The sequence below is a fragment of the Gymnoscopelus braueri genome, assembly GCF_963280865.1.
Source record: "Gymnoscopelus braueri genome assembly, chromosome: 1".
NCBI lineage: Eukaryota > Metazoa > Chordata > Actinopteri > Myctophiformes > Myctophidae > Gymnoscopelus > Gymnoscopelus braueri.
Window position 1 is genome coordinate 31,468,413 of NC_137603.1, and position 27,966 is coordinate 31,496,378.

General features: G+C 43.8%; 1 protein-coding gene across 2 annotated transcripts in view; it reads left to right on the forward strand.

The window, feature by feature from the left end:
* The first annotated feature begins 5,680 nt into the window (after positions 1-5,680).
* The window catches only part of loxl1 (lysyl oxidase-like 1), a 44,141-nt gene continuing 21,855 nt past the window's right edge, over positions 5,681-27,966 (forward strand). For both annotated transcript variants that reach the window (XR_013931998.1, XM_080412445.1), the window contains exons 1-3: positions 5,681-7,350; positions 24,892-25,000; positions 27,540-27,677. Coding sequence is in view for 1 of the 2 variants with exons in the window: in XM_080412445.1 (XP_080268571.1) it covers positions 6,117-7,350; positions 24,892-25,000; positions 27,540-27,677 (1,481 nt within the window). In the remaining variant the exon portion in view is untranslated. The remainder of the gene's footprint in view (positions 7,351-24,891; positions 25,001-27,539; positions 27,678-27,966) is intronic.

Here is a 27,966-nt window from a genome sequence, read left to right on the forward strand (position 1 = left end):
CAAATTCAAGTTGTATTCATTGAAATAAGTCCCGGATTGTAGTGACAAGTGTGAAGAGAACCCGTTGAGGGACCATTTTTTACACTCTCAGAGTTGTACTGTATTAACGCGGCGGATTTGACCGTGTACTGAGCCTAGCTATGTGTCTCCTGCGTTGTATTCTTTTAGACAGTGAATGCACAGTAGATGTTTGTGTTATGGGAGCACACCGCCATGTTTCTGTTCTGTGGACAGAAAGGAAACAGTGGAGTCAGTGGGGACCTATTCCCTTTGGGGCCTTCCATATCCTGCTGTGGTACACACGGCGGCTCAGATCAATGCGTGCTTTCACAGCGCTTCATAGATAGTACATGGTGTATTTCCACCATGGGCTGCAAGACGCACGCTGCTACAGTGTATAGTCACACAAAAACAAGAGCACCTCGCCATCCACAGCCCCCACTAATCTCTATGGAATGTTTCAAAGACAGGATTTCAAGGCATTCCGAGACTCACTCACGCCCCCCCCCTCTCCCCCCCCCCCCCCTCTCTCTCTCTCTCTCTCTCTCTCTCTCTCTCACTTGAAATCAACAATATCGCATCTGCGAGGGGGGGGTGGTGGAATCCCTCAGGGATCATCCTGTAATGAAAAATTACAACTGCAAGCTTAATTTAAGCACACGAAGTCTAATGGCATGTAATATGAATGCAGGGAAGGAAGGGGGATAAGACACCGTCCAGGGTTACACACGCACAGGAAGGAAGCATGGCTTTAAAGAATAACGTGCCAGCAAAGTGGAAAACTAGAGTCTGGGCACTGTCCCCCCACCCCTCCGACAAGGAATTTCTCCATTTTGTGACAATGTGACAAAACATGAAAATGGCCTTGTCATTCACCACATGAAGTCTGTACAGGACAATTGTACGCTTGGATGAGTATACCTCTTTCAATACACTGAACAAAACAAGAAATGGTCTGAAATTAGATGCTAGCATTGGTATGACTTAATGGATGGTAAAATTCCAGACTAAATCTACAAGACAAATAGCACTGTCATGAGGTCCAAACATCCCAGCAACAGAGCATCAAGCTATGAAATGGAAAATGACCTGATGTGTGTAATAAAGAAGGCAATTGTTTTAATTAAACGGGCGAAGCTGCCCACAAAAGGGAAATTATTTACACAGCGGTGTGAAAAGCAATTGAAGAGTTCTAATGTATTCTAAAGCGTTACGTTTCAATTTTGGAAATTAATAGCAAATTGTTGCCTGTGGCCTGAATATCCAGTCAGGAAGGAGGCTGTGTAACATGCGCAATACCATCGACCGAGGATTTAGGTTACCGTTAGTCCTTTAATACTTAATATAATAGTGTAAGTAATTTGGTTTTATAGATTTTTTTTTAAATGTCTCCCAATGTAATCATTGGCAAAAAATCGTTTCACCTAGTGGTGAAACGTTTGACCGGGCGAGTGTAACGGACGCACATAGATGTTTGTGTTACCTTCCCCATTTCCCCCCGAACAACCAGTTAGAAGCACTATAGCGCCACAACAAAGACACCACCCCCTGCCGACTTCTCATCAGTGAATACGGCCTATTGTGTTTTGTTGGATTCCCTTTGCCGGGAATCAAACCCCAGGGCCTCTGCGGTGTTGGCCGAACAGTATGTTGTTGTAATTAATTGAATTCAAATTTGTCATGGGTTGATGCCACCTTTTTCACGTGGTGGATATTTCTCCTTTAATAACGACTTCAACCCAAAAGAATGCCCATTGTGTCAGCAAACTCAATCTGAATGATGACTTGTCTCAACACCAGCGGTAGCCCCCACTGTTCGCCAACAAGGACAAAATTGAGGGTAATTGCTTCTATCCTGTAGCACTTTGCTGCGACGGCTGAGAGGTCGTTCATTTTAGCATGCTATAATAGCTACTCAGAACATAACAATCAACTCATTCTAAGCAACAGACCTTATTCAGCGTGGCCCGTGCTCCATTATTCTCAATGAATGAACGCCGAATGGTGTTTCATTTTGGACAGTTTATACATTGTTGTAGTTGTACCTGTTGGCTAAATGGTATAAATGGTCTGCATTTATATTGCGTTTTTATCCAAAGCCCTGGATTGGGCATTACATTCTCACACATTAACACACCAATGACAGAGGCAACCATGCGACATCATGGGAACAGTTTAGGGCTTCAGTGTCATGCTCAAGGACACTTTAACATGAGGGGCTGGTGATCGAACCGGGAAACTTTGGGTTCCCATGGCTGCTCTACCTCCTGAGCCACTGCCACCCCATGCATGATATTCTAAAGACCAATTTATAGTCACCAACACAATTATGCAGAAAGACTGTCCACATCTTCTCAAACATTTTCAAGTCAAGGACTTTGGCCACGGTCCCCCATCTGACTTTTTTTTTTTACTTTGGAAACTATTTTTTTAAATCCTGTACTTTTGTTCTTTTGATTCCAGGACTTTTACTTATAACAGAGTATTTATATTGTGCTACTTTTATTTCAGTAAAAACAATCGTAGTACTTCTTCCATCACTGATCCGTGCAGCCTTTCCATGTTGCCTATGCAATGGGATTGGTGCACTTTGAGTAATCCTCTGAGTACACAATGAAGCGCTTGATTTGGTAAATACAAACCCTCCTTTTCTTTATTCACCACCCACTTCTTGGACAAATTATCATTTAAATGGTAATAGTCCACTACTCGGACAACTAGTTACCATTTATATGTTCTTTCTGTCACGTTCTGTCAAGCAAAAAGCCAAACCCACCAAATTTGATCGGTTGTTGTGAGCCTTTCTTAAACTGAAGGAATTATGTTAAATGTTAAATGTGAGATAAAGAATACATTGTTAATATTGGTCCAGTAATGTGGCGTTTGTTGCTATAGTCCGGGGCTTAGAAGACTGTTTTGAATCATAATAAAGTGACATAACAGAATGATTTACCAGAGAGAGAGAGACAGACAGACAGACGGCCCTGCAGTGTATACAGGAACCGTATTGCATCGACATAAAAGTCGGCCAAAATTACACAAGGTGATTGGAATTTCAGCTTCACTCATAGAACATGCATGTATACAGTAACTAAAATGTTCACATACTTCTTCAGAGAGGTCAGAGCACAGGGTCAGCCTCAGTGCAGTGCCATGCCCGCAGGTCAACTTGGTAGAGGTGGTGGGCGCCCTACTGCAGTGGTCCAGCATGGACCCCCGCCCCCCCCAAGGACCAAGGTTCCCCAGCTACATAATTAAGTGAGGAACCAAATGGACCTGTACAGGTCTGTAACTCCGAGAGTGTACAAATGGAAGCAAATGGTTCCATTGAGTTATTGGGGTCCGTGGCCCTAATGCATACCACAAATGGGGGTCCTTGCAATCAAAAAAGTCCCTGTGCCCTACAGTATTATGTAATACCAACCATTCTCCAATCACCAGCTCACGGCTGCAATACTCCAGCATCGATGTTTATTTATTTTTTCGTGTACATGGTCATGCCTCTTACTGCTATAGGTCCCCTGCTTATATATGACACAGGACAACAAGGAAATATAACCCATTGGGCTGTGGGGATTCTAAACCACGTCAACCATGTCATATGCAAACTGCACGAGACGTGTTGTGAACTTGTAGATCTGTTATTTTCGAATAGCCCAAGTATAGGCTTAAGTGATCAATATATGTAATGATTGAATGCAGTGTTGTGTTACTTGTAATCATCAAATAAATAATTAAATTCCTTTATTCATTCATTCATTAATTCACCTTAAAATATGACCCCTACCCCCCCCCCCCCCCCCTCCCAGCCTCATGGCCAACCATTTCCCCCTTCATACACAAATCAGCGTCACACAAATTATTATTTTGTGAGACGTCTTGCCCCCCTTGCTTTTTTAAGGGCAAAGAAATGCATGAAATATGAAAGGAGCCTGTGTGTGTGTGTGCATCAACATGTTTTTACTGGGACGTGTTTCAAACAGACCCGAGTGATTCCCCCGCTGTTACAGTATACACCTAAAAAATCTTACAGTCCTGTTGAGGAATGCATGTCCTCGCCCTGCTCTGTGGCACGCTGGGCCGCTGCGCGTGCAAGTGGCCATGCCAAGGCAAACACCTCGTAAACTGCTGACTTTGATAACAGGACGGGGGGGAATCTGATTATTGTCTCTAATACGCACTCTGTCAAGGCAAGCCATACCCGGGCGGTGTCCTAATCCCTGTGTTTTCAGAGGGTGATTGCCGTGATTGCCGTTGCCTCCCAAGTTGTGTGAATTGTGTAAATGAGGAGTTTCTAGAAGTGCTATGGCTCTGCTTGTATGGCGTTTGCAAGGTAACTGTACACATACACACACACAATCCTGTGTTGTTGGAGGGACCTCTGCAAGTGTGTACGTCTTTTGTGGATTCAGTGTTGTTCTACAAGCCACAAGGGGAATGAAGGCTGAAGCATGGGTGCGTGTGTGTGTGTGTGTGTGTGTGTGTGTGTGCGTGCCTGCGTGCGTGCGTATGTCGGAGGGAGGCGGATGCTGAAATAAATGAGCACTGTTGCCTAATTGACCTCAGCCTGATCTCATGATAGGTCTTAGGGTGGAGGTTCTGGGGAACATGAGCCCTGCTCCACATAAAGACAGGATTGTTTACACAGGGAATTATTTATTTATTTGCACTTCATAAACACACAAAAGCTTGCAGTACGATGACCAATTTTATTCATTTCATTCATGGGGTTCTCAATCCTTTCCATGCCAAGGACCCTCACATAGGCATAGCTTCTAGCTATGGCCCCCAATAATGAAGAGAATGCGATGTCGCGTCATGTTCTTTTAATAGCGGCGAACCTCACAAGATGGCGCCACCTGTCCATTGAACTCAATGGACGGAGGCGCCATGTTGTGAGTTTGTCGCTCCTTCTATATTGTTAAATTGCTTTTTGAGTGAAAATAGAATAGAACATTGTTGACAATCATAACATACCAAAATAGGGATGCCAGCTTGAAAGTGATTGAAGTGGCACAACAAACTTGAAATGAATTTGAATTGAAATTACACACAGGCACGCATGAGCGCACACACACACACACACACACACACACACACACACACACACACACACACACACACACACACACACACACACACACAAAATACCACTTAATGTTCCTCCTCCTATCTACTCTACAAAACAGTATGCATCCTCAAGGACGTGTTGTTCAGTGTAAACTCCATTAATGTAGAGTTCTCTGTGAAAGGGTACGCCCCTGTTAACAATTACTCTCTGAGGTCACATTAGTTATGAGTTATTTCCCATCTGCACATGATTACTGTCATTTCAAAAGGTTCTTTTCCGAAATGAGCAACATAACAAGTGCGTTCTTCAAACACCTGTGTGGCAAAGAAAGGCCCTGTTCCCCTCCCCCCTGTGCATCTGTGCTTGTTCAGGATGATAAAAGAATTTGAGCAATGGAAAGTGAGAGGCGATATAAATCGGAGTGCCTTTGCAGATGGTAATGTTGACTCTGGAAGCCTCACAGAGCCCTGGCTCCTGCAGGCCAGGAAACAGCACTAGCACTAGGGCCATGTGGGACCTCTCAGGAAAACGAAAAAGTTTGAGAGAGAGCTTTTCCTTTTTTTTTCACAGCCCATTGTAAGCAATCAAAGAGGCAACTAGAAGCCTGCAGTCGTGCAGTGTACAGGCACTCTCTTTCCAGAAGGCAGAGAGCAATGCTCAGTCCACTGACAGGCCGGCTAGCAGAGCAACAGGGAGACGGGACGATTTCTCACAGCGCTACGAGACACTAGCACCACCAGTGGGGCCTCTTTAACCTGCTCTCCCCCCTCTCTCACCTCCTCTTTTGAGCATGACAACTCCTGGATGCACTCACAATCTCCTCTCTTTGCTGGCAGTGAAAACCTGTGGATGGACTCAACCACTGGCTTGAAACCCTCCAATGCTTGTACCCTCTCTGCACTCACATCAGAGCCATACCCACGGAAAGAGGCTTCACATGCTTTATTGACGGAGCTACAGGTGGTTTGAGTTTGAGCTGGTTGGCGGGGTGGAAGGGATTCTTTTTTTTTTCTTCTCCTTGCTGCGGTGTCTTTGGGGGGCCAGTATGCTGCCTATCATTGTGGCATGTTCACTATGTTTCCTGCTGTGCTCGACGCAGGCTCAGGATGCCACACAAACTCAGGGGCAAACTCAGAGGCAGGGGCAGGACGGCGCCGCCGCCCCGTGGAGGCAAGTGATCCAGTGGGAGAACAACGGCCGACGGTTCAGCCTGCTGAACAGCGGAGCGGAGTACGTTCCGGCCGGAGCGCAGTCCCAGGAAAGGGCTGCCAGGGTGGTTGTGGCGGACGCTGCTCCTCGGCCCCGCTCCCCGCGCAGACCCCAGGCTGTGCGCAGACAAGCCCCCTCCAGGGGAGGCTCGGAGACCGTCCGAGGGCAGGCCAGGCACCCCTTCGGCTTCGGACAGGTGCCTGATAACTGGAGACAGACCTCAGGGGGCACAGGTGTTGGCACAGGTGGCACGGGCCGCTTCCAACAGTCCTCCGCCGGCTCGCGCTTCAGGCCCTCCACGGGCTCTTCGTCGTCATCGTCGACCTTCTCCTCGTCTTCGTTCAATCCCAACCCGCAGTACCCCTTCCCTCAGCAGCCGTCCTACCCTGCCTCGCCCTATGACCCCAGTTACATGGAGCCAGTCAGGAGCTTCGAGCCACCCTTCCAGCCTCTTGTCCCGGGGGCAGGCTACGGCGGTGGAGTGTACGGGGCCGGAGGGGGCTATACCGGGGGCGGAGGGGGCTATACCGGGGGCGGAGGGGGCTATACCGGGGGCGGAGGGGGCTATGCCGCGGGCGGAGGAGGGATCTACCCCGGGGGCGGAGGGAGCTACGCCGGAGCAGGTTATGGAGCTGGTGGTCTGGGCCCCGTGCTCCCAGGTGCCCCGACTGACTACACTGAGGACGGCTACCGTTACTACCAGCCTTATGGCTTCCCGCCGAATCCTGCTGCGGTGCAGCCGCGGGCCGCCCAGCCACCTGTCCAGCAGCCACCCGCAGATGGCCTTGACCGCCGGTACACGCACAGCCTGTTCAACGCGGACTCGTCTCCTGTGGTCGCTGCCGTTCCTGATCCCAACCAAGAGAGCCCGGTGGTTAATGTGGACAGGACAGGTCCCGTGGCTCAGTCCCCGGTCAGAAGCCCTCAGTATGAGCAGTTTCCTCCTTTTGGCAGACAGCAACCCCAACCTCCCTTCCTGCAGCCCGTACAGCCCGGCAGAACCTCTCCAAACGCGGCCGTGGAGAACCCCAATGTCAACGTAGGGAGTGTGTACCGGCCAGAACAGAGAGGTATTGTAAGCCTTCTATGTCACACCTGCCTCTTTTTGTCAACAAGCTCTAGTTCAAGTTCAAGAGTTTTACTATCACATCCCATCAGTAGTGGAAAGTAACTAAATACATTTACTCAAGTACTGTACTATAAGTACAAGTTTGTGGTACATTTACTTTATTTGAGTATTTCTATTTTCTAATATACTTTATAGACCTATACTTCTACTCTACTACATCTCAGAGGCATACTGTACGTTTTACTCCGCTACAATTATTTGCTTTATTTACTAGTTGCATAATCGATCTACAGTACTACAAGAGCTTGTAGATTGGCTATTTTCGAACAACTGTTTGACAGATTTTGAATGTCAAAGTGACATTTTTAATACAGGACGTTTACTTGCAACAGAGTATATTTGTATTATGGTATTGCAATGTTTTACTTGAGTAAACAATCTGAGTACTTCTTCCACCACTGCATCCCATTACACAAGGAGAGAGAGAGAGAGAGAGAGAGAGAGAGAGAGAGAGAGAGAGAGAGAGAGAGAGAGAGAGAGAGAGAGAGAGAGAGAGAGAGAGAGAGAGAGAGAGAGAGAGAGAGAGAGAGAAATGAATCGCAAAGGGATCCATTACGTATTGTAGAGTCTCATACAAGCATCCGTTTCTGCCTTTTAAGATGGGGAAAGCAAAAATTTAAAGCAAAGCTCCTCTGCCATGTCTGTGTGTTGTCTTGCAGCAGTGGACATAATGGTTTGAATCTGAGAAACTTGGAACCCCCAGGGACCGGAAAGCTTACCACCTGACCCTTAAACTATCCCACTTATTCTGGAAAAACAATCTAGGTTTCTCTTTTATTTCAGTCAGATGTTTTCTCCTTTGATCTGTGCGAGACTACCCGTAACCACATGAACCTTAGTGTGCCTGCATGTTCTGGGCATATGTCACAATAGCTGAACATTCTTTGAAATTAAAGGCAAACATTTGACGAAGATAGCCGATCTACGAGCTCACGAGTTGTGAGCTCATAGATCGGCTATTTTCGACAAAGAGATTTGGTATAGAGTGGGGGGTGGGGGAGGGGGCTAAGTACAGACCCCTGGGGGACCCCAGTCAACGAAGTATATAGGGGTCGAAGTGATTTAGTAACCAGAGCAGTATATCCTCCCGAGGCTCTGCCTCCTTTTCGATTTACAAACAAAAGCAAATGCTGGACTCGAGGGTTCATCCTTTCCCCCCATTCACACAATTATTGAAACCAGGTGTTGTGAAAGCCCTGCCAATGTACGGAGAAGCACACACAGGACCCCTCTGTATGTATGTGTGTGAGCGAGAGAGCGAGCGAGCGTGTGTTTTTTTTCAGTGTGGGGAAATACTATGCTACAAAGAAACAGATTGGTTCATGGGAAGGAGGCCTGAATGGTGTAGAGAGTCTGGTATAAGGGTGGTGACCTCACAAGGGGGGTTGATGGCTGAGGGGAGGGAGGGGATGGCGGCATGGCGGCTGCTCGAAGGCCTATAGGCTAAAGGTAGAGGGGAAACGAGAGTTGATATGCATGTGTGTGTGCGTGTGCGTGTGGCACCGTGTGCGTGTGTGTGTGTGTGTGTGTGTGTGTGCGCGTGTGTGCCGTACCACTCCCTCAGAAGAAGGAGGAGAAGGGGGAGGATGGAAAGTCCCTGTAACACATGGGGTCCATTGCCTCAGAAATATTAGTAAAGAACTCACAGGGGGGAGAGAGAGAGAGAGACGGGAGGGGGTGTGCACCCCAGCCACAAAAAAACAGCAATGTTTTGCAACACAAAAGACACAGTGTGTCTTTGAATCCATGAGCAATCTTTGTTTTGATAGCCAGTCACTGGGCAGTGGTGGCACACACACTTAACTGGAAAGGAACTTAATGTTATAGGTATATATATATACGGTATATACTGTATATTTAGCTCCAGGCGTACAGTATTAGAATGATGCAATGCTGAGCATGTGAGTGTTTCCTGTGCTGGCTGTTACCTCAAGTCAGAGAAACTGATGACCTCAGAGAGGATTCACACAGTTCCAGGCACACATTGCACAATTCTTTAAAAATAGTTTTAATAGTTTCTTCTACATCACGTGGTTCTCAAACATTTTCAAGTCAAGGACTCCCAAAATGATATGGATTTGGCCGCAAACCCCCATCTGAAAAGACTTTGTGCCAGAGACCCCATACAAGATGTGTGTTGTTAAAAGGTTTCAAGAATATTCAAAATTGTTCATATTCTTTCCCAGATTGTTTTCAAAATAGCAGATCTACAAGCTCACTTGTGAGCATTGAGGACCCCTGAGGTCCCCGGGACCCCACTTCGAGAAGCGCTATTCGACAGTACATCATCTCACTTATATACTGTACCCCTCCTCCCCATACAGTATATCCCTTAGGACATCATGAGAGATAATGCGTTTGAATTTGTGTTCTCAGTTATACGTAAAAAAAAAAGAGAAAAAGACAAATAATAGCCAAATATCTGACAAATTGATTATGACTTAGTGAAACAATAAAATTGGAAAATCATTACACTGACCTCTGGGACAAAATGCATATTAGACATAAAATGTTCATTTATATCAGACATAAAATGTTCATTTCCCCTTCAATCCGGGAACGCATCTCTGTCATTTTAGATTTATTTGGCTGTTCAAACATAGCAGATCTACAAGTTCATAGTGCGGCAGCTTGTAGATCTGCTATTTTGTTTAAATCGTGGAAATTTGTGCAAATCTTTTTAAAGCCAACATTTGTCAAATATTTTTTTCCAGGGGAACCCCAGAAGCAAAGATTTGAGTTACAAATATTCGCTTAAAAAAAAAATATATATATATATATTCAAAGATGCAAAATTGTCACGATTTAAAAAAAGTAGTAGATCTACAAGCTCATAGTGCAGCACATAGCCAAAGAAATCTAAAATGAAAGGGAAGCGTTCCCGGATTGGATCGGTACACCAGATGTAAGTCTTCCCCTCATGTATGACCAGCTGTGTTGCACACTCTCTAACGTGCCGTGTGCCTCATCACCGACACTCATTAGCCCCTCCAGGGCTGGGAGCCCTGTTCTTCTCCTGTAGTTGGAGGATGCCAGCATTTTGTGCAGATGCCTTCGCACTCTCACACAACATTTAATCAGTGTGATAGAAGCGCAGCCAATGGGAGCTGTTGAATAACTGCAACAGCAGAGGTCTTTATTGCCTCGCCTCCTTTGCCAAGGAATTCCATTGGAGTCGTTACTGTATTGTAATAAAACTTTGCGAATTTCAAGGCTAAAAGATTACTTAAGATTAAACCAAACGGAAGAGCGTGCTGTAACTTTGCCACTGATGTAAAAAAGAAAAATAAGCTAGTCTTGTCCGGTATGTCGGAGGCTGGAACGCACAACACATAATGTGATAAGACTCGTTCATTATGCACTATATAAAACACTTTCCTGTCCAATTTGGCGACAGTCTAGTACCTACCACCTCAAACACCAGCCAACAGCCGCCCGCTGAATATTCAAACATGGAAATAAATCCATCACACCTAACCCTGTGTGGGTGGGCTAAGTGTGGTTTTGAGTTCCTCTCAACTTCAAGCCAGAATAAGGGCTAATTGTATTTAGTACAGTAGTGGTAAAAATGTATAGTGGGGATGGAATTTCAATTTTAACCACTTAAGACCTATATACTTTGTTGTGCGACAAATAGCGAAGATACCCAATCTACAAGCTCACAATGCAACGTCTTGTGATCTTGTAGATCGGCTATTCTGCTATTTTATTCATTTTTTTTAAAGTTTGAAAAATCACCTAGACTGCCAAAAATAGGAACGCCAGGGTTAATTCAAAAGTTATTTAGACCAGTGGTTCTCAAAGTGGAGTTTGGGGTCCCCCAGGGGTCCTTGAAGGGCTTCCAGGGGGACCCCAGCTAAATTAGTTGATAGCAACACGATCAGTTTAACTACTTTAACTCTATTTTATTGGCCATTCAAAAATAGCGTATTTACAACACGACACGTTGCAAGCTTGTAGATTTGAAAATGTTGGGACATTCTTGAAAAAAAATTGACATATTTGGGATAATTTTGAATTGTTTTAACACAAATCTTTTTTTGACAAGAAAAATATTTCAAATGTGGATCCATGGCCAAAAACATATCAATTTGGGGGTCCTTGACATGAGAATGTTTGAGAACCACAGATTTAGACCAGTCCTGAGTTAGAATGACAGGGCTAACTGCACATGGCCTCCTGCCAGCACCCCCCTCCCTATTCACTCTCCATCACTCCCCAAACCACCGCTGAGGCAATCATTTTTATGACAAAACAAAACCACAGACATTCTGCACACCAGAAACAGAGTAACATGGGACACTTGCAGCCTTGTTGGAGCTCATGGGGAGTTCTGAAGACCCACAGCATAATGCTGGAGCGGGAAAACTACGGTACCAATATACAGTATTATGTCGTTGCTCAGTTGGCTTGTGGTTAGAGTGTCCGCCCTGAGACTGGGAGGTCGGGGTTCAAATCCCCGGCCGAGTCATACCAAAGACTATAATATATTGCTTGGGACTCGGCATCAAAGGTCGGATTAGGGGTAAATCCATGCGACAATTGTGACATACTGTACTGGCTTCATGCTCATGGGGTGTACCATGTATATCATGGCTGGGGGTGTACTTGTACATCAAGCTGCCTCAAGCTACAGAAACAGGAGATAGGCCTGACCTATCAGGCCACATGGCTCAGCAAGGCTGCTTACTTGATGGAGATACAAGGAACAGCAATGATAATGCACATTACAGCAATTCATCATATCTACATGTGCTTCGTCCTGGGGCCGGCAGTGGTGAGCGATAGTGAAGCAGTCTACGACAGCTTACTGATACGCCAACCTTTGGAAGGAGCCATATTGGCCCTGGCCTCAATCAGCAAGATGCACAGTTGTGGTTGAAAGTTTTAGTTTGTAACACTGAGTCCGAGCCCCAACATTGGCTTGAGACGACACATTCCGAGGCTGCAGAGTAGCGTCTCTGATCCTATACCTCACGCAATTTCTGTTCTGACAAGGAAGTTGGAAAATAAAGTTTGCGTATTTTATCTGATAAAGAACTGATTCGAAATAACGACATTGCTTTTGGGTGGAGCTGTGATTGATGATATGTTTGCACAGATCCACGCAACAGTGACCTGCCATACTGTATGTTACCACAGTCTGGATCTGTTTGCCACCAACCAGCTTCACTGGTTCGGGCTTCAGGCAGGTAAGGTTGCCAGTGATCCTTATTTTTTGCAGCTACTTAGCTGCTATTAGCTACATATCTATGACTAGACTATTTCCTCCAAACTATCCTGCCATTGCATCTAAACCAGGGCCTATATCAGAATGGGGTAATCCCCAACCCTCCCCATGACATAGCTAGGCTTCGTGCTGCTTAGTACAACATGTCACGTTGTGAGCTTATAGATCTGCTATTTTCTGTGAATGTTCCCCTATTAGGACATGCTACAAATTGGGATGCTGGGGTTTACGTGAATAAAAGTGCCTCAAAGAGTCATCAAAGATGCATGGTTCGTTGAGGAACAATTATTGGTACCTCAAAGAGCTTTCACAAAAAAGAAAAGGTTCTCTACTAGAACCACCATTGGAACATGAACAACCATTCACTACAATAGGTAAAATGGTCCTTTAGTACCAGACGGTTCTTTGCGGAAATATAAAGCCTTTTTAAGAACCATTCAAGAACCATTATTGTGCTGTGGGTATAGAGCTTGTGGGTTGCTTTGAAACTGTAAAGGGGCAACTCTTACTCAGGGACGGATCCCAAGTCCATGGGCCCCTGGGCCTGAGAACACCCCAGGGGCCCCCACCCACCCACCACCCCAGGGCCCCCACCCACCCCCACCCCAGCCTACAGACTCACGGCGGCAGCCAGAACCAGCCCACGAATGTTCCAAGTAAAAGTAGCACACATTTCAGTCAACTGCCTATGATACAGTGTATGTCTATTTTGAAAAGAAAGTTTATACAGCTTTTATATACAGTATATTTCCATTAATGAGTTACAGTATTTTAGATTGTATTTCAGCCAAATGCATAGCATTGAGATGGACCACTGTGTCTCAGCGTCTGGTTCAGGGGCCACCAGGGGTCCAAATGATCACTATAGGGCCTGTAACTCTGTAACCTTTACTTTATTTGTTTATTTAGACGGGACACCGCATATTAATGGCCAATACATGCATATCAATGTAACACCCTTACAGGTCTGTACAAATGGAACCAGATATGGTGTAGAGCAGGGATCTTAAATGTTTTTTTCAGGACACGGACCCCTCCACACACTAATGACTCACAACACAACTAGTAGCAACTTGCAACCGCTTGCAATATTATCCCAAAATTGTGCCGACCTGCAACGGGTCAATTCAGACCGCTGCAATTTATTGCAACTGGTTGCAAATTGCAATTGCGTTGCGAATCATCGGTCTGGACTGGGCTTATGTTAAGCTGCATGCAACAGGGATCTAAGCCTGAGACATGCAATGTAGAGACCAGCCGTGTGACATCAACAAGCAGGTGCACTATTAGACTAACCCGTATGACACACAGCAACGCAAGCGAGAAAAAAAACGATTAAAAGGCATTGGACGAGGAGAACTAGAGAAGCGTCAGTGTCAAGGAAATTGGATGTTGAAATGGCATAGTGGGTACACACAACACATCAGTGCGTTGTCTACAGTGGTGGAAGAAGTACTCATTTTTATACTTTTCTTTCGGAAATAGCAGACCTACAAGCTCACAACGCATCGCATCGTGACATGCTGAGAGCTTGTATCAGCTTGGCATTCATAAAATCACTATCCTAAAAGGTTGAGATCCTCAAAACTATAGTAAAATGTGTGTGTGTGTGTGTGTGTGTGTATGCACTGTAGGAAGAGGATATTCTCCTTGTCTCTCCTCTCCTCAGAAGAGGAGTTGTTTACGCCTCTAGTCATTTTAATTGGTTCAGGCTCGTTTCGTTATGACAGACGACACTACACACTGTAACGAGGACATTTCCGCATACGCCAGTTTGCTCGCTCGCTGGCTGTCAAGAAAGAACCGGTGCCCAGGGGGCTTGGGCAACTATGGAGACCAGCCGAACAAAATATTTAGTCTTCCTAAATGTGAGCCAGGGCCCGTTTCTCAGTTTTAATCTTTAAGTCTTTTTATGTGATTCCAGTTTTTACACTTTTTCGGTTCATCTTCCATTACACCAAAGAGGTGTATAGGTATCGTGTGCATTCTGACACCAAAACAAAGGGCATATATATAGACGTTAAAAATTACTGAAAAATATCCTTTTAAGTATAATTGTGAAGCATGAATGTACAGCTCATTTGGGTTAGTAGCTACCACCATCTGAGTGACACATCTCTATTACAATCAAAATAGTACATCGTTGCTATCAGGCAGAAACTCTTATATCCATAGAAAGCCCTACTTGATCATACTACAGCGTCAAACAAAAGTATCTGCACGCCACGTTTTGAGCTTGAAGATCTGTTACTTTTGCTACTTTTGAATTTGAAATGCAGTGCGAAGCGACGCGTTTCAAGCTTCTCAATCTGCTTCTTTTGCTGTTTTTGAATTTGAATCCTGAAAAGTTTTGGACATAATGAGGTTTCCATCCGACATGAGATGATATTTCGCTTAATGCCCTACTTCATCAAACAAGAGTGTTGCACAAAAATAGTGAAAATAGCAAAGCTTGTAGATCATTGTGAGCTTGTAGATCGGCTATTTTCACTATTATATATATATTTGTTTATAATAATAAAACGTACAAGGATTCCAAACGACAGCAATGATAAGTACAGTATGTCTCTTGCACATCACATATATGATTTATTTACACTAGTGCAGTACTCACTGTCAGAGTACTTATAGTAGTAGTGCAGTACCTGTACTTGGCTGATAGTCTATGATGTCAGTCATGTAGGATGCTACAACTGTGGTGTCAGTACTGTAGTGTCAGGCATCTCCATATTTGGGCAGAAATGAGAGACAGACAGACAGACTCACAGACAGACAGACACACAGAGATTCCATAGTTATAAATAGATTTTAAAGCAGACATTTTTTTCAAGCTGACAATTGCAAGCTCACAACGCATCACTGTTGACTTGCTGTCAGATTTGTATGCTTTCTTGTCGTTTCAGATTCTTTAAAGTGCCTTTTAGCTACCTTGAGGTACATGCTATGTTAATGTCTGCTTGTTTATTGTTTTTTATATTATGCAAATACTGAATTAGAACAGATACAAAAAAGCATGCACATCCCCATGTCCAATGAAGTCTCTGACTCAAGAAATACCTTGAAGATAAGAGCAGACACATCAAATAGCTGCCATTAAGAGGATTGTATTTAATGCAATGACGTGACATTTCCAGCAACAAGCTCTTCCTCAGACTTCACTGAGGAAGAGCTTGTTGCTCGAAGCGCCACTTTATTGCATTGAATAAAATCCTCTTAATGGGAGCTATTTGATGTGCCGCTCTTTCTGTTCTAATCTACATATGAAAATGTTAAATACCTTAATGGTATGATATGTGAGCTGATGTGGGGGTGCCGGTAGTGGTTAAGGCACATACCACACAAGCTTTGATGCCCGACAGGATGTCACAGGTTTGATTCCCTAGCCCGGCAGTGGATTTGCTGTGTATCACTCCCTTACTCTCTTCCAGTTTCCTGTCTCTCTTCACTGTTCTATCAATGAAGGCAGAAAATCCAATAAAATAAATAGCAAGATTGTTGCTGTCGGGCAGAAACCTCATATCACTTTTGAATGTATACTGTATGTTTTTTCGTGAAATGAATAGGCCTACCCTAGCTATTTTATCATACAAGAGTGTCACACAAAAGTAGTGAAAATAGCCAATCTACAAGCTCACAACTAGTTTGTAGATCGGCTATTTTCACTATTTAGAAAGGTTTTAAAAATAATAACAACCACCAATGATACCAATGAAGGCTCTGTTACTTTTAGTGTAATCTCTCAAGAACAGATTCTGCTCTGCGTTGGAATCTGTCGTGAAGGTTCGTCATAACGTGTACGCACTGTGTGGGCGTGGGCGTGCCTTCAGATCAGGAAGCAGGCCGCGCTTTACCAAATCAAATGTAGTGGGCGGGAATATGAAAATGTAGTGGACGTGTCCGCTGATCCTTCCCTACTCGAAACAAGCCGAAACTAATTTAACAATAGCGTCCGCGGAGCAGACAAAACCACGGAAAGATATTCACATTTTAACTTGCTCTTTCATCATAGAAACAAGTGGGCTTATAACCAAAACGATCCATGTTCTCTGGGAGAAGTGGTGTTAGTGTTCCGTGTAGAAATATTGTTAGTGGGAATGAAAACATAGTCGCACCACCCGGAAGTGGAGCGTGAAGGCAGACTAAAACCCCGGTTTCCTTGCGCACAGGTGCTGCGTCGTCATTGTCCCAGAGCCAGTGAGAGATAGTACAAACAGCGGAGGGCGCTGTTTTTCATTCTCACTGGCTCTGGGTTCCCAGATTGCTTTTAGTGTAGCACAGGACCCCCATATCTCTGAGTGTACAAATGTGTACACTCTCAGAGTTACACACCCGCAAGGGGCCATTTGGAACACCCTCAAGGAACCATGAGGGTCCCTGCACTCCACTTTGAGACCCACTGTGGTGTAGCACAGTCATTCCAGTGAGCCAACATGCACAATATCAGCACCCTGACTCTGTTTGACCAGAATGGAACAGAGCCTTCATTAGTATCATTGGTAACACCTATGAAGGAAGAAAGGGAGAGGCCACATTTCTTCCCAATATGGCTGCTGTGCATAGAGCCTATAGATGGGTTTCCTGTTTGTAAACACGAGAGGATGATGCGCGCGCAGTGGCGGGATGAGCCTGTAGAGGGCGCTATTACCCGCAGCAACTCTGGCCAATGTACATTCAGAAAATAAATGGTCTTCACCAGGTTTAATGAAAGTAGATTAAATGATGCAGTTTGTAATATCTTCTTTACTCAATAAAAATGATTTGTCGAAAGTTGGATCTGTTTGTATATAATAGCAGCATTATGCCTATTATGCCTATAATAGCAGCATTATGCCTATCTAAATCCCGAAAATAACGAGAGAGTGAATGGCGCTTCCGGTTCGTTCTCCCCCGCGCATGCGCAGATTGCACACTCTGCTCTGTGATGACGTCGCGCGGAAACCCATCTATGAACCAACCGCAAGCACAACAAGGATAATGCCAGAATAATAATTTCAGAAACAGAAAATAGGCAATGAATATGCTGGCAGCTACAAAAGTTACAAAGCTACAAAGCAGCGTATCTGTCGCAGAGTCGCTGTTGAAGTGTCGATCAACACGTTTGTTGATGTCAAGCATGTGTGAGACAAGCAGGGAAAATATAAAGGAACATATAAAGCCTGGTGTTAAAAACAATGATTATAATTTGTTTTTCCCCCATTACAAGCAGGAATTGTGTGAAAAGAGAAAGTGGTTGGAAATGGTTAAACAACACGCTACGTTTTGTAGCTTTGTTGACGCCAGCTCAACTTGGATTGTTTGTAGCTTTGTAGATTTTGTAGCAGCTACAAACATCGGTCGCTTTGTATCTTCTTGTCCTTGGCTTCCTTCGAAAATTAATGGTAGCCTGTAGCTTTGTATCTGCCAGACTGAACGCAGCATAATGTTGTGTTCACACTGGCAGATACAAATCTGCAGTGGGTGGAGACATTTCAATGAATTTAGTAGGCCTACTTTTGCTTTGGTTCTGTAAGTAGCCGATATGTTGATGCTAATACCTTTTTATTTTTGATTATTTTTAATGCCTTAAACAAACACTGTAAAAGGATTGCTAATAACAGAGATAAACTGCCGTACTTTATACACTATGGATTATGGAGAAAAATAAGCTGTGAAAAGTATTGTTTGCTATAGGATTGCTCTTGCGAAGTTATTACCATGCTTTACTGGAGCACTGATTTATTATATTTAAAAATGACCTCAACATTTGTGATAATATTGAGTGGTCTCTAATCTCTCAACACTCTAATTCAAATGCATTCATCTATTTATCTATACATAAAAAAAGAAAAACATGTTCAACATCAGACATGCAAAGGAAATAATTATGCTCTTAAAAAGTCGGAAAAAAGGTTCTGTATCTTTTGGTCAATGTCCAATTTCTTTGCAGTGCATTAACATGTGGTTCTGTCACATCCTGTCTAGGGCTGTACAGATTAATTTTTTTGACAGACTAGCCTGTATTTTCCAAAGATTAACAGCTAGAGAACAAAGCCTTCCAAGAGAGAGAAGAGAAGAGAAGAGAGGCGGGTAGGTTGGTGGGTGGTGGGTGTGCTGAGGGTCTCTACATTTTACCCTGTCCATGCTTAATTACTTTGCGGTTACGCGGCAGAGTTGCGCACCAAAAATAGCTAATCCACGGCTCTTTTTCCTTTTTGTTCTCATCATTGTCTCCGCCCTGGCGAGAGAGTATGTTTTGCACCCTGTCCGTGTGTCCGTGTGTGTGTCCTGTCTGTGAGCAGCTAATCTCCGGCACCGTTGGCCCGGTCACTGCGAAACTGTGCACACACACTCCCTGGATGCCAATTTTTCAGATTGGCCTGTTATAGCGCCACCAGGAGGCCGATGTGTGCAAAACAAAGTTTTTGATACAACTCCTACAGATTTTGTCCAAACATCACACACATCGGTACACAGTATCTCTATAGTCATGTGATTAACACGGATCTGTCAGATTTCCCATATTCCATCCTGATTGCCTAAGATTAGCATCCAAAGTTTGCAGGATTGGTTCGTTTTTTAACAAAATGCCTCAAATCGTGAACGCAGCATGCAATTTCAGTGACATTTTGCACGCATATTCCCACTAGGCCGAGGAAGAAATGCCACCCTTTTCACATTGGCCTGTTATAGCGCCACCAGGAGGTCTAATTTACCAAAACAAATTTTTGGAGCAAAATGCCTCAAATCATGAATGCAGTGTCCGATTGCCGTGAAAGGCCTAAGAAGTAATGGCACCCTATTCACATTGGCCAATTATAGCGCCACCAGGAGGCCACAATAACCTACCTGACCTGGCGGAGACCTGGGCTCCAAGGAGCACTTTTTCTAGTTTCCAATTGTACTTGTGTATACTGTATACTGTAATTTCAATCCTTGGCTGAGCAAAGACTCACCTGGGCATTAAACTGCCACATAAACGGCTGATAGGAAACGTACCAATCCGGTTTCCACTAAAAGCTTTCCTGTTGTTGCCAACAGAGCAGGAAACCAATGCAGAACCAAGCTCTTCCTCTGAATGTGCTCTGTTTGGTTTTTACTAGGGACGTTACCAAATTCCAATACAATATCTATCAAGATATTTTAAATAAATAAATAAAATTATGTTTTAAAATGTGCTTAATAAATCAACCAAATATAACTGCTTGTTTGAGGATTTGTAAGACACAGGGGCCTATTATGCACATCTTATATCCAGGTCTTATGTGGTAATTAAATCATAACGTCACCATCCTATTTTGCCCCTTGACTTACCAAGACTCACAGCGCATAGCGCTAAGACGTGGTCAGGATCATGACTTTTTCTTTTCCCACGCTTCTGTAACCCATTTTTCACCCAGTGCCAATTGCCTAAGCCAGGGGGGAGTTTCCCCGTTATGACATAGAGCGAAGAAGGAACACGTTATTCCCACCAGTTCCTTTCCCCTCCATCAGGTGGCAGTATAGAGACCAGGATTACTGCATGTTTTTTGTGAGGGTACCTACCCTAGGGGACAACATGCGAACTCCACACAGAAAGGTCATTTCGCCAACCCCACCTAGGGTATGGGCACTGATGATGCGAAGGAGAGAACACGGCCCCAGCGCCCACAGCGTCCCCTGTGGGAATCTAACCCAGGACCTTAGCTGTGAGGCGACAGCGCTACTGACTGCGCCACGTGCCCCTAGGGACCACGTATGAAGCACAACAAGAAATGTTTGGTTGTAGGACACCAGCAGATTAACTCGGCCATACTCGGCCAATTCTCAAGCGGTTGTTACAATTCAAAGTTCTCTATAATCTGTTAAGTGTCTATGTTCATTTGGTGTATCAATCATGTTCTTATCAAATCTATCAAATGATATGAAGCGAAAAGCAAGTGTCGGGAGGTGAGCGGATAACCATTACACACGCATCCCTGATAGGCAGCCAAAGCCCTACTCACCATCAATCCATCAGATCTGAAAGACTCATGTTTCACTCACAATTTAGGTGGCATTTCAAAGACTTATTCCTTCATTAATCCAATGAAATAAAAGAAAATACGATTTTTACGTCAGTTTTTCTCGTAGCTTAGAAGTAAAACAAATGGAGTGCGTTCTCTTCTTCCCTCTTACTTTCACTTTCACTTATGTGTGCAAACATATCTGATCTACAAGCATGCAGCGACCGTTTTTGGCTGGAGATCAGATATTTTTGGGCAGCAGTAGTGCACTGAGCAAATTTGTGAAACATACCTATGTATGTCCACTTGTTGCGCTGAGATACATAGAAAGGGGGAGATGCTTTAATAATAGGCCACTGAGAATGTTAAAATGTGTTGGTTTGTCAAGAGATATCACAGATGTGTTTTGGACATGAGACAGTCACATAATTATACAGAGGTTACAGTGATTGTGACGGCCATGCATGCACTTGGACATCTCTCCTTTCAATATGATGTTTCTTTCTCTTTTCATCTCACCACTTAACGCACGGAGGATAGCACTGCGTCTTGCGCAGATCTTATAGGCAATGGCAGCTGATACTCTAATTGCTTTGATTAAAGTAACGCCCAAACCACATCCATGACTAATTCAGGGCCGTTTACCGCGTAGCGCCTTGGCGCACTGCGCAGATTACCACACGCATAATAGGAAAATGGCATTGGCCATGCCTCCACGTCTTAAGTTAAGACATAAGACCTGGCGGTAATTAAGACGTGCATAGGGCCCTTACGATTGTATCTCTTGGTACAGAGCTGGTAGCACTGTTTGACTAAAGCGTTAGCTGCTAAGCTAAATGGCAAGGCTAAGTTGATCACACAACAACAACGGGTTTAACGTTTACTTAAGTAACCAAGCGATCAGCGAGAGAGTCGCTATAATAATAAAACGATACCATTTTTGGCCTGAATACCTATGGTAGATGCTGTCACAGTAGCCTGGAATCCAGACTGATTCACTAAGTCTGGCGGATTAGTTTTTCTCACTTCGCTACTCGGTCTGGTAAGCCTCCTATTTCCAAGGGAGAAACGGGAGAAAACGGCATGGGGCTTCTGATTGGTCTGTGGGACCAGTGTTTTTCAATGTAAAACTCGAGTCACTTCCTGACTTGCCTACTTAATTGGAAATACGAGCCAAATTGGACCCTGGCCAGACTGAATATAGCGAGTGAGAAAATAAATCTGTCGAACGTAGCAATCAGTCCGGATTCCAGGATTCCAATGTTATTGTTGGCCTCAATGGCCTGTGACGGTAGTCACAGGCCATTGAGGCAAACAATAACATTGAGATTTTTTTGGGTTATTGCGATATCACGATAACAACAATATTGTTACATCCCTAGATCTTACAGTATAATACAGCAGAATTGAAGGATTTCTTTTTAGTTTTGCACTTTTTTTTTTTTTTTTTCCAGACTTCACAGGTCAGATGGCTTGACATCCAGTTCACTGGACCAAGCTCACGTTTGAATCTCATCTGGCCTTACCGAGCTAAGCAGGGGAAGACGATAAGCTCTCCCAGAGACCCTTGCTGGCATGCCCTTTACTGGAAATGGGACAGACATTAGCTCTGACATCCCTGGCCTGCTTTTTGATTCCTCTGTTTTTCTGACAGTCTTGGTCGCTGGCCCACTTTGAAAACAGCAGGGGTGTGAGATCATTGTTGTTTTACCCTGGCACGCATGTTCTGTCTCCCTCTCTCGCTCTCTCGCTCTTTTTGTTTAATTCTTCCTAAAGTCTTGCTGTTGCCTTCTCTCTCTCTCTCTCTCTCTCTCTCTCTCTCTCTCTCTCTCTCTCTCTCTCTCTCTCTCTCTCTCTCTCTCTCTCTCTCTCTCTTTCTCTTTCTCAGCTCTCATTCATTCTCTCTTATCTCTCCCCTTCCCCTTTCTCTCATGCTTTATCTCTGTATCATTTGCTTGCAGAGCCTCTTAAAAAAACGATTTGTAGATTGCAGCAACTGAAAGGAGTTCATGGCTTGCGGTTCAGATGTTTCTAGGTTTAGATTCGACGCCTGCAGCTATGAGCAGTCAACCTACATTCAGTATGCTAGAGGTTCAGCAGGAGTGAGGGGTTTATATTAAGATTAGTGTCACGGCACATCACATCATACTGTATGAGCAAGGCTTCCAATGAGTCGTGTGAACTACCTCTCTATGAATCAAATGTTTGGTAAAAGGCGAAACGTTAAAGAACGGTGGATACAGGCTACCTGTGTTGTACATACGGTATATCGTTGGCAGAAACCTCTTATCTCCATATTTTTTTATGGCCTACTACATGATCATACTGCAGCGTCACACAAATGCATCAAAAGTAGCAGATCAGCAAGCTCGAAACGCAGCACAGCACGAAGCGTTTTGAGCTTGTCGATCTGCTGTTTTTTAATTTTAATCCTGAAAAGTGACAGTTTGGACTTCTGGTTTCCACCCGACAGAGACGATTTCTTGGTACATTTTGTCTTTTGTAAACAGGGTAGAACAAACTTTAACCCCCGTGAACCCCATTTGTTCTGAGAGGCCTAGGGAATGCAAACTGTCTTGTTAGAAAACTATGACCCGCCAGTTTGCGAAGATAATCATCAGGAATGTGAAGTAATTAGTGGCCAATGCTATTCTCCAGTGTGCCCTGTTCTTGAACTACGGGCCTTGGCACAGCACTGTAATGCCTGATTCATACTTGGTTGGTCGCCAGTGTGGTGCATCAGAGGGGGGGGGGGGGGGGAGCACATATACAAGCTCAGAATGCGTTGCGATGCGACAAGTTCTGAGCTTGCAGATTTGCTATTTTTGGTGCGCAACACCGGCGTGCAACTACAGTAAGTGTGATTCAGCAACCTCTACTGTTCTGTGAACATTCTGTAATGAAACATTGATGAGTGGTCCAGTGTTTTACATGAGAAATAATATTACCAGTGTGGTTCTGGAAAGGTTGCCTTCAGCATGCAACCAGCGGCCAATTACATTTTAAATAGACATAGATAATTGCAATTGTTTTCAATGTATACATTTCAACTTCACATATTGCCCATAACCTCGCTTCTTAACTATTCAACAGGTTCCTTCTTTGGATATATGTAATGTAATAACCCTATTACACATTGCTTTACAGAGGAAAACATTTAACTTTCTGTTCTCTGTGAAAACAAAGCTTTCATTGGCACTAAAGGACGACTTCAACCTACACAGTATCTTCATATAATTGGTCATTATGCTCATGGTATTATAATATGGTAACATTTTTGTCAACCCCGTCTGTGCTTCAGAGGAGGGCTGTGGACAGTTCAGAAGACCGCCTTCCAGTGACATCATTGATGGGGAATCCAAGCTTATAGAAACTGCAGGCTTTCTTTTCCTGTAAAGTTAGCATGCTAATGGAAGCCATTGTTCTCGCGTTGATAAAAAAAAAAAAAAAAAAGTCTGGTTTGAAAGAAAAAAAACCTGGGTGTCCACAGCCCTCCTATGAGACATAGGCTGAGTAGAATTTGTTTTTACAATTTTATCATGAGCAATAGTGAGGACCAATTATATGAAATGGGTGAAGTCGTCCTTTAAGGTACAGCACAGGGAAAAGGCTCCTCCTCTAGTGTATGATTTTATCCACAGGAAGAGAGACACTGGACGTGACACTAGGTCAGACACCAGAGCAGAGGGGACTGTGAGGTCCATCGTAGGCCGACCACATTTGGACAGAATGTCCTCGCCCTCCATCAAGGGAAGCCTACGATGGAATAGCCTCCCAGTCACTCTAGAGGGAAAGCCCCACCCTGTGTACCTTAGACTAAAACAATGGTTAAAAATGTCTCAAACATGTGACCATCGATAAATCTTAAAAATGACAAAATAGGCTTTAGATATTCTATTGGTTGTATTAGGCTTTATAGTAGGTATTTAGGTTGCAAGTTAGGCTTAAATTAGGTATGTTTTTGTCATATTGTTGTGATGTTTTTACGGGCATTCTACTGATGGAAATTTGCTTCTAGCTAAATCCGGCATGTTTACATGAGATCATGTACATGTATTGAATTAATGTGCACTGTCCCATAAATAAACACACAAAGTAAAGTAACGTAAACAACAGTGTTGTGCACTGCAGTAGCCTGTAAAGTGACAATGTTAAAACACAGTGTCGAACGTAGCCTGTGTGACAACGTTAAAACGCATACTTTACAGGCTACACAGTGTGGTAACGTGTAAAGTAACTATGTTAAAACACTGTGTTGTAACCTGCAAAGTAATAATTTTAATTGCTTTAGGTTTGCCTGACCTGGTTCCTGACCCCAACTATGTCCAGGCCTCCACATACATCCAGAGGGCGCACATGTATTCTCTCCGCTGTGCTGCTGAGGAGAAATGCCTGTCAAGGTAAGTCCAGCAACCGATGCTTTGAAAGCTTTAATAGGCTCTATGCACAGCAGCCATATTGGAAAGAAATTGGGCAGCTTCCTTTCTTCCTGCACAGGTGTTATCAATGATTGGTGGTTCTCAAACCTTTTTTATTTATATCAAGGACCCCGATAACTCTGAGTGTACAAATGCCATTTTGTTCCACTTGTACACTCTCAGAGGTACACATCCGTAAGGGGGCATTTGGAACCCCCCCAAAGAACCATGAGGGTCCCTGGACCCCAATATGAGACCCACTGGTGTTGCAGAGTGCTTCCAGTGAGCCAACATAAGATCAGCACCCTGACTCTGTTTGACCAGAATGGATGGAACACAACCTTAATTGGCATCATTGGTAAAACACCTGTGAAGGTGTTTTACCTTCTTTTTGTACTTTATTTCCAATATGGCTGCAGTGCATAGAGCCCAGCTCACTTCAGCTCACACAGACATTCTACACTCTACCCCACAGTACAGTATATGCACACACATGTAGCACAGGTTCTCAGTGGATTAACCCAATGTAGGGACTTGAACACACAAAATGTCAAATCGGGTGCCAGCAATGTTTCAATATCACTATATCTATTTTGCTATATGCATAAGTAATCCATTCCTTGCGAACTAATTCAAGCATTACACAAAATATCTGTATGTTCCAATCCCTTATTTGGGTGTGCTATTAAGATTTTTTGCCAGTGACATTACGCAGAAACTTATGGAATGGGTAAGCCATTCCATAAGTTAGTCATTTGTTAATTAGTTAATATAGCATCATCATCATTTCAACCACTTAACCAATTATACGTACAGTAGGTGGCCAGTGACTTTGGCCAGTTTCACTTTCAAAACCTTTGCATCATGCATGTCACACAAACAGAATGCGATGCGTTTTGTTGATATACCAAATTTGTTCATATAGAGTCCTATCCACAAATCCACCATTTAACTTCCACAATCCACATTATCAAAACCATTGGTGTTATGTGCTGGATTCTAACCAACATCATCTCGGGTCACGCGCTCCATGCCAGAGGTGTGGAAGGAACTGGCCACCTACTGTAGGTTATTCAAAAATAGCAGATCTACAAGCTCACAGCGCGTCACTTTGTGCCGTGCTGCGAGCTTGTACATCTGCTATTTTTCCATAAGAAAAAAAAACAGAACAAGCTCTCGGTACTGCATAAAATGAAGTGAAACACGGTCACCTTGAGGGTAACTATTGTTGTGAGAGCGTGCTCTCACAACTCTCTGAACTCTAAGCTATATCAGGATGCCGCCTTTTGACTACACATAGACCCACTTGAGATGATGGAAGTGTCCTGTCCCTTTGGCCCCTCTCCCCCCCATCACAAACACACAGCCATCCCTCACCAGATACCCTCTCATATCCTGTCTGAGTTCACAGCAATCACCCACAGATGGCCTGCTGTAATTTGCCATACACTCCCAATGTCAACAGTCGGCCAGCAAGATGAATGGCTTTAGAGCCCTCTCTCTGGTATTGAGGGATCACAGTTTGTGTTCTTCTTCCCCTCCTCGTCTCAAAGATAAGAGAAGCCCTGCAGATCTAAATCTTGCACAACAGAGTGGCTACCTGGATGTTTTTCTCACAGTGGAGTTAAAACAAAAATCCCCAAAGAAAAAGTGTTATCAGTAGATTGGTATCTGTGATCTGTGTTATGAATTATTTATTTGATGCTGCATGTGTATACTTCCCTCGAAGCTTTTCCACCTATTATTTATGTATTTATTTATTAGTGAGTGAGTGAGTGAGTGAATGCCTGCATGAATTAATGATATATCATGGCAAACACTGGACGAGAGACACGGAAAGAATAAGTAAGAATAGTAAAAACAATTAATACAAAATAAAATAATCATCAAAAATACTGCCTGCAATGTATATAGAGTTAAGGTTAAGGTCTTATCCTAGACAGGTACAATGGCTTATCTTTTTAGCAGCAGTTCGGTAACTCTGCACTCTGTCTTGTGGTCATGACGACCGTTATGTGTTCTCCCAATGTAGCACTGCCTACAGCTCCGAGAATTAATGAATGAATGTTATATCAGGAGAAACACTGGGCGAGCCAAACAGATAAACTAAGCGTCAGACCTCCCAAAACAAACTGATACGACTACTTCTCGGCCTCAAGCCCAACACACTTTGCTAGTTTGGGATGGCTCAGAGTAGAAGACAGGCTTAATTAAAGGGACAGTTCACCCAAAAAAAATCTTTTTTTCTATCGATGAGTCACCCCATGGAGACTTGAATTCATGGATATTTTTTAGTTTTTGTCACATTCCTAAGCCAATAATTTGATGACCAGCGGACCGGTAGACATGCTACGTCGATGAATTGAATAGATCGGATCGATCTATACCATGTGCTGTTTGAATCTCTGGCTAATAAAGTATTCAATCAATCAATCAATCAATCAATCAATATTCATTGTAGTCATTCTAATAAGCCTTGTGTTCATGATGGTATATATATATATCTGTTCTCCCTCTCCAGCACCGCCTACAGCTCAGAGGTCACAGACTATGACATCAGGGTGCTGCTGCGTTTCCCACAGAGAGTGAGGAACCAGGGCACTGCTGACTTCATGCCCAACAGACCCCGACACACATGGGAGTGGCACAGCTGCCATCAGTGAGTACCCATTTAATATTGATTAACAGTGATTTTAACTATTTATACATTGGCTATTAAAAAATTGCAGATCTACAAGCTCACAGTGCTGAAAAGAAAAATAATAATCTTGACATTTATTTTTACACAAATATTCTCTTCTGGGGGTCCCTGACACAAAACGTTTTTCAGATGGGGGTCCGCGGCCAAATACATATCAATTTGGGGGTTCTTGACACAAAAATGTTTTGAGAACCACTGCTGTAATTTAACTCACGTACAATTTTGATTACATATTAGATTTTTACAT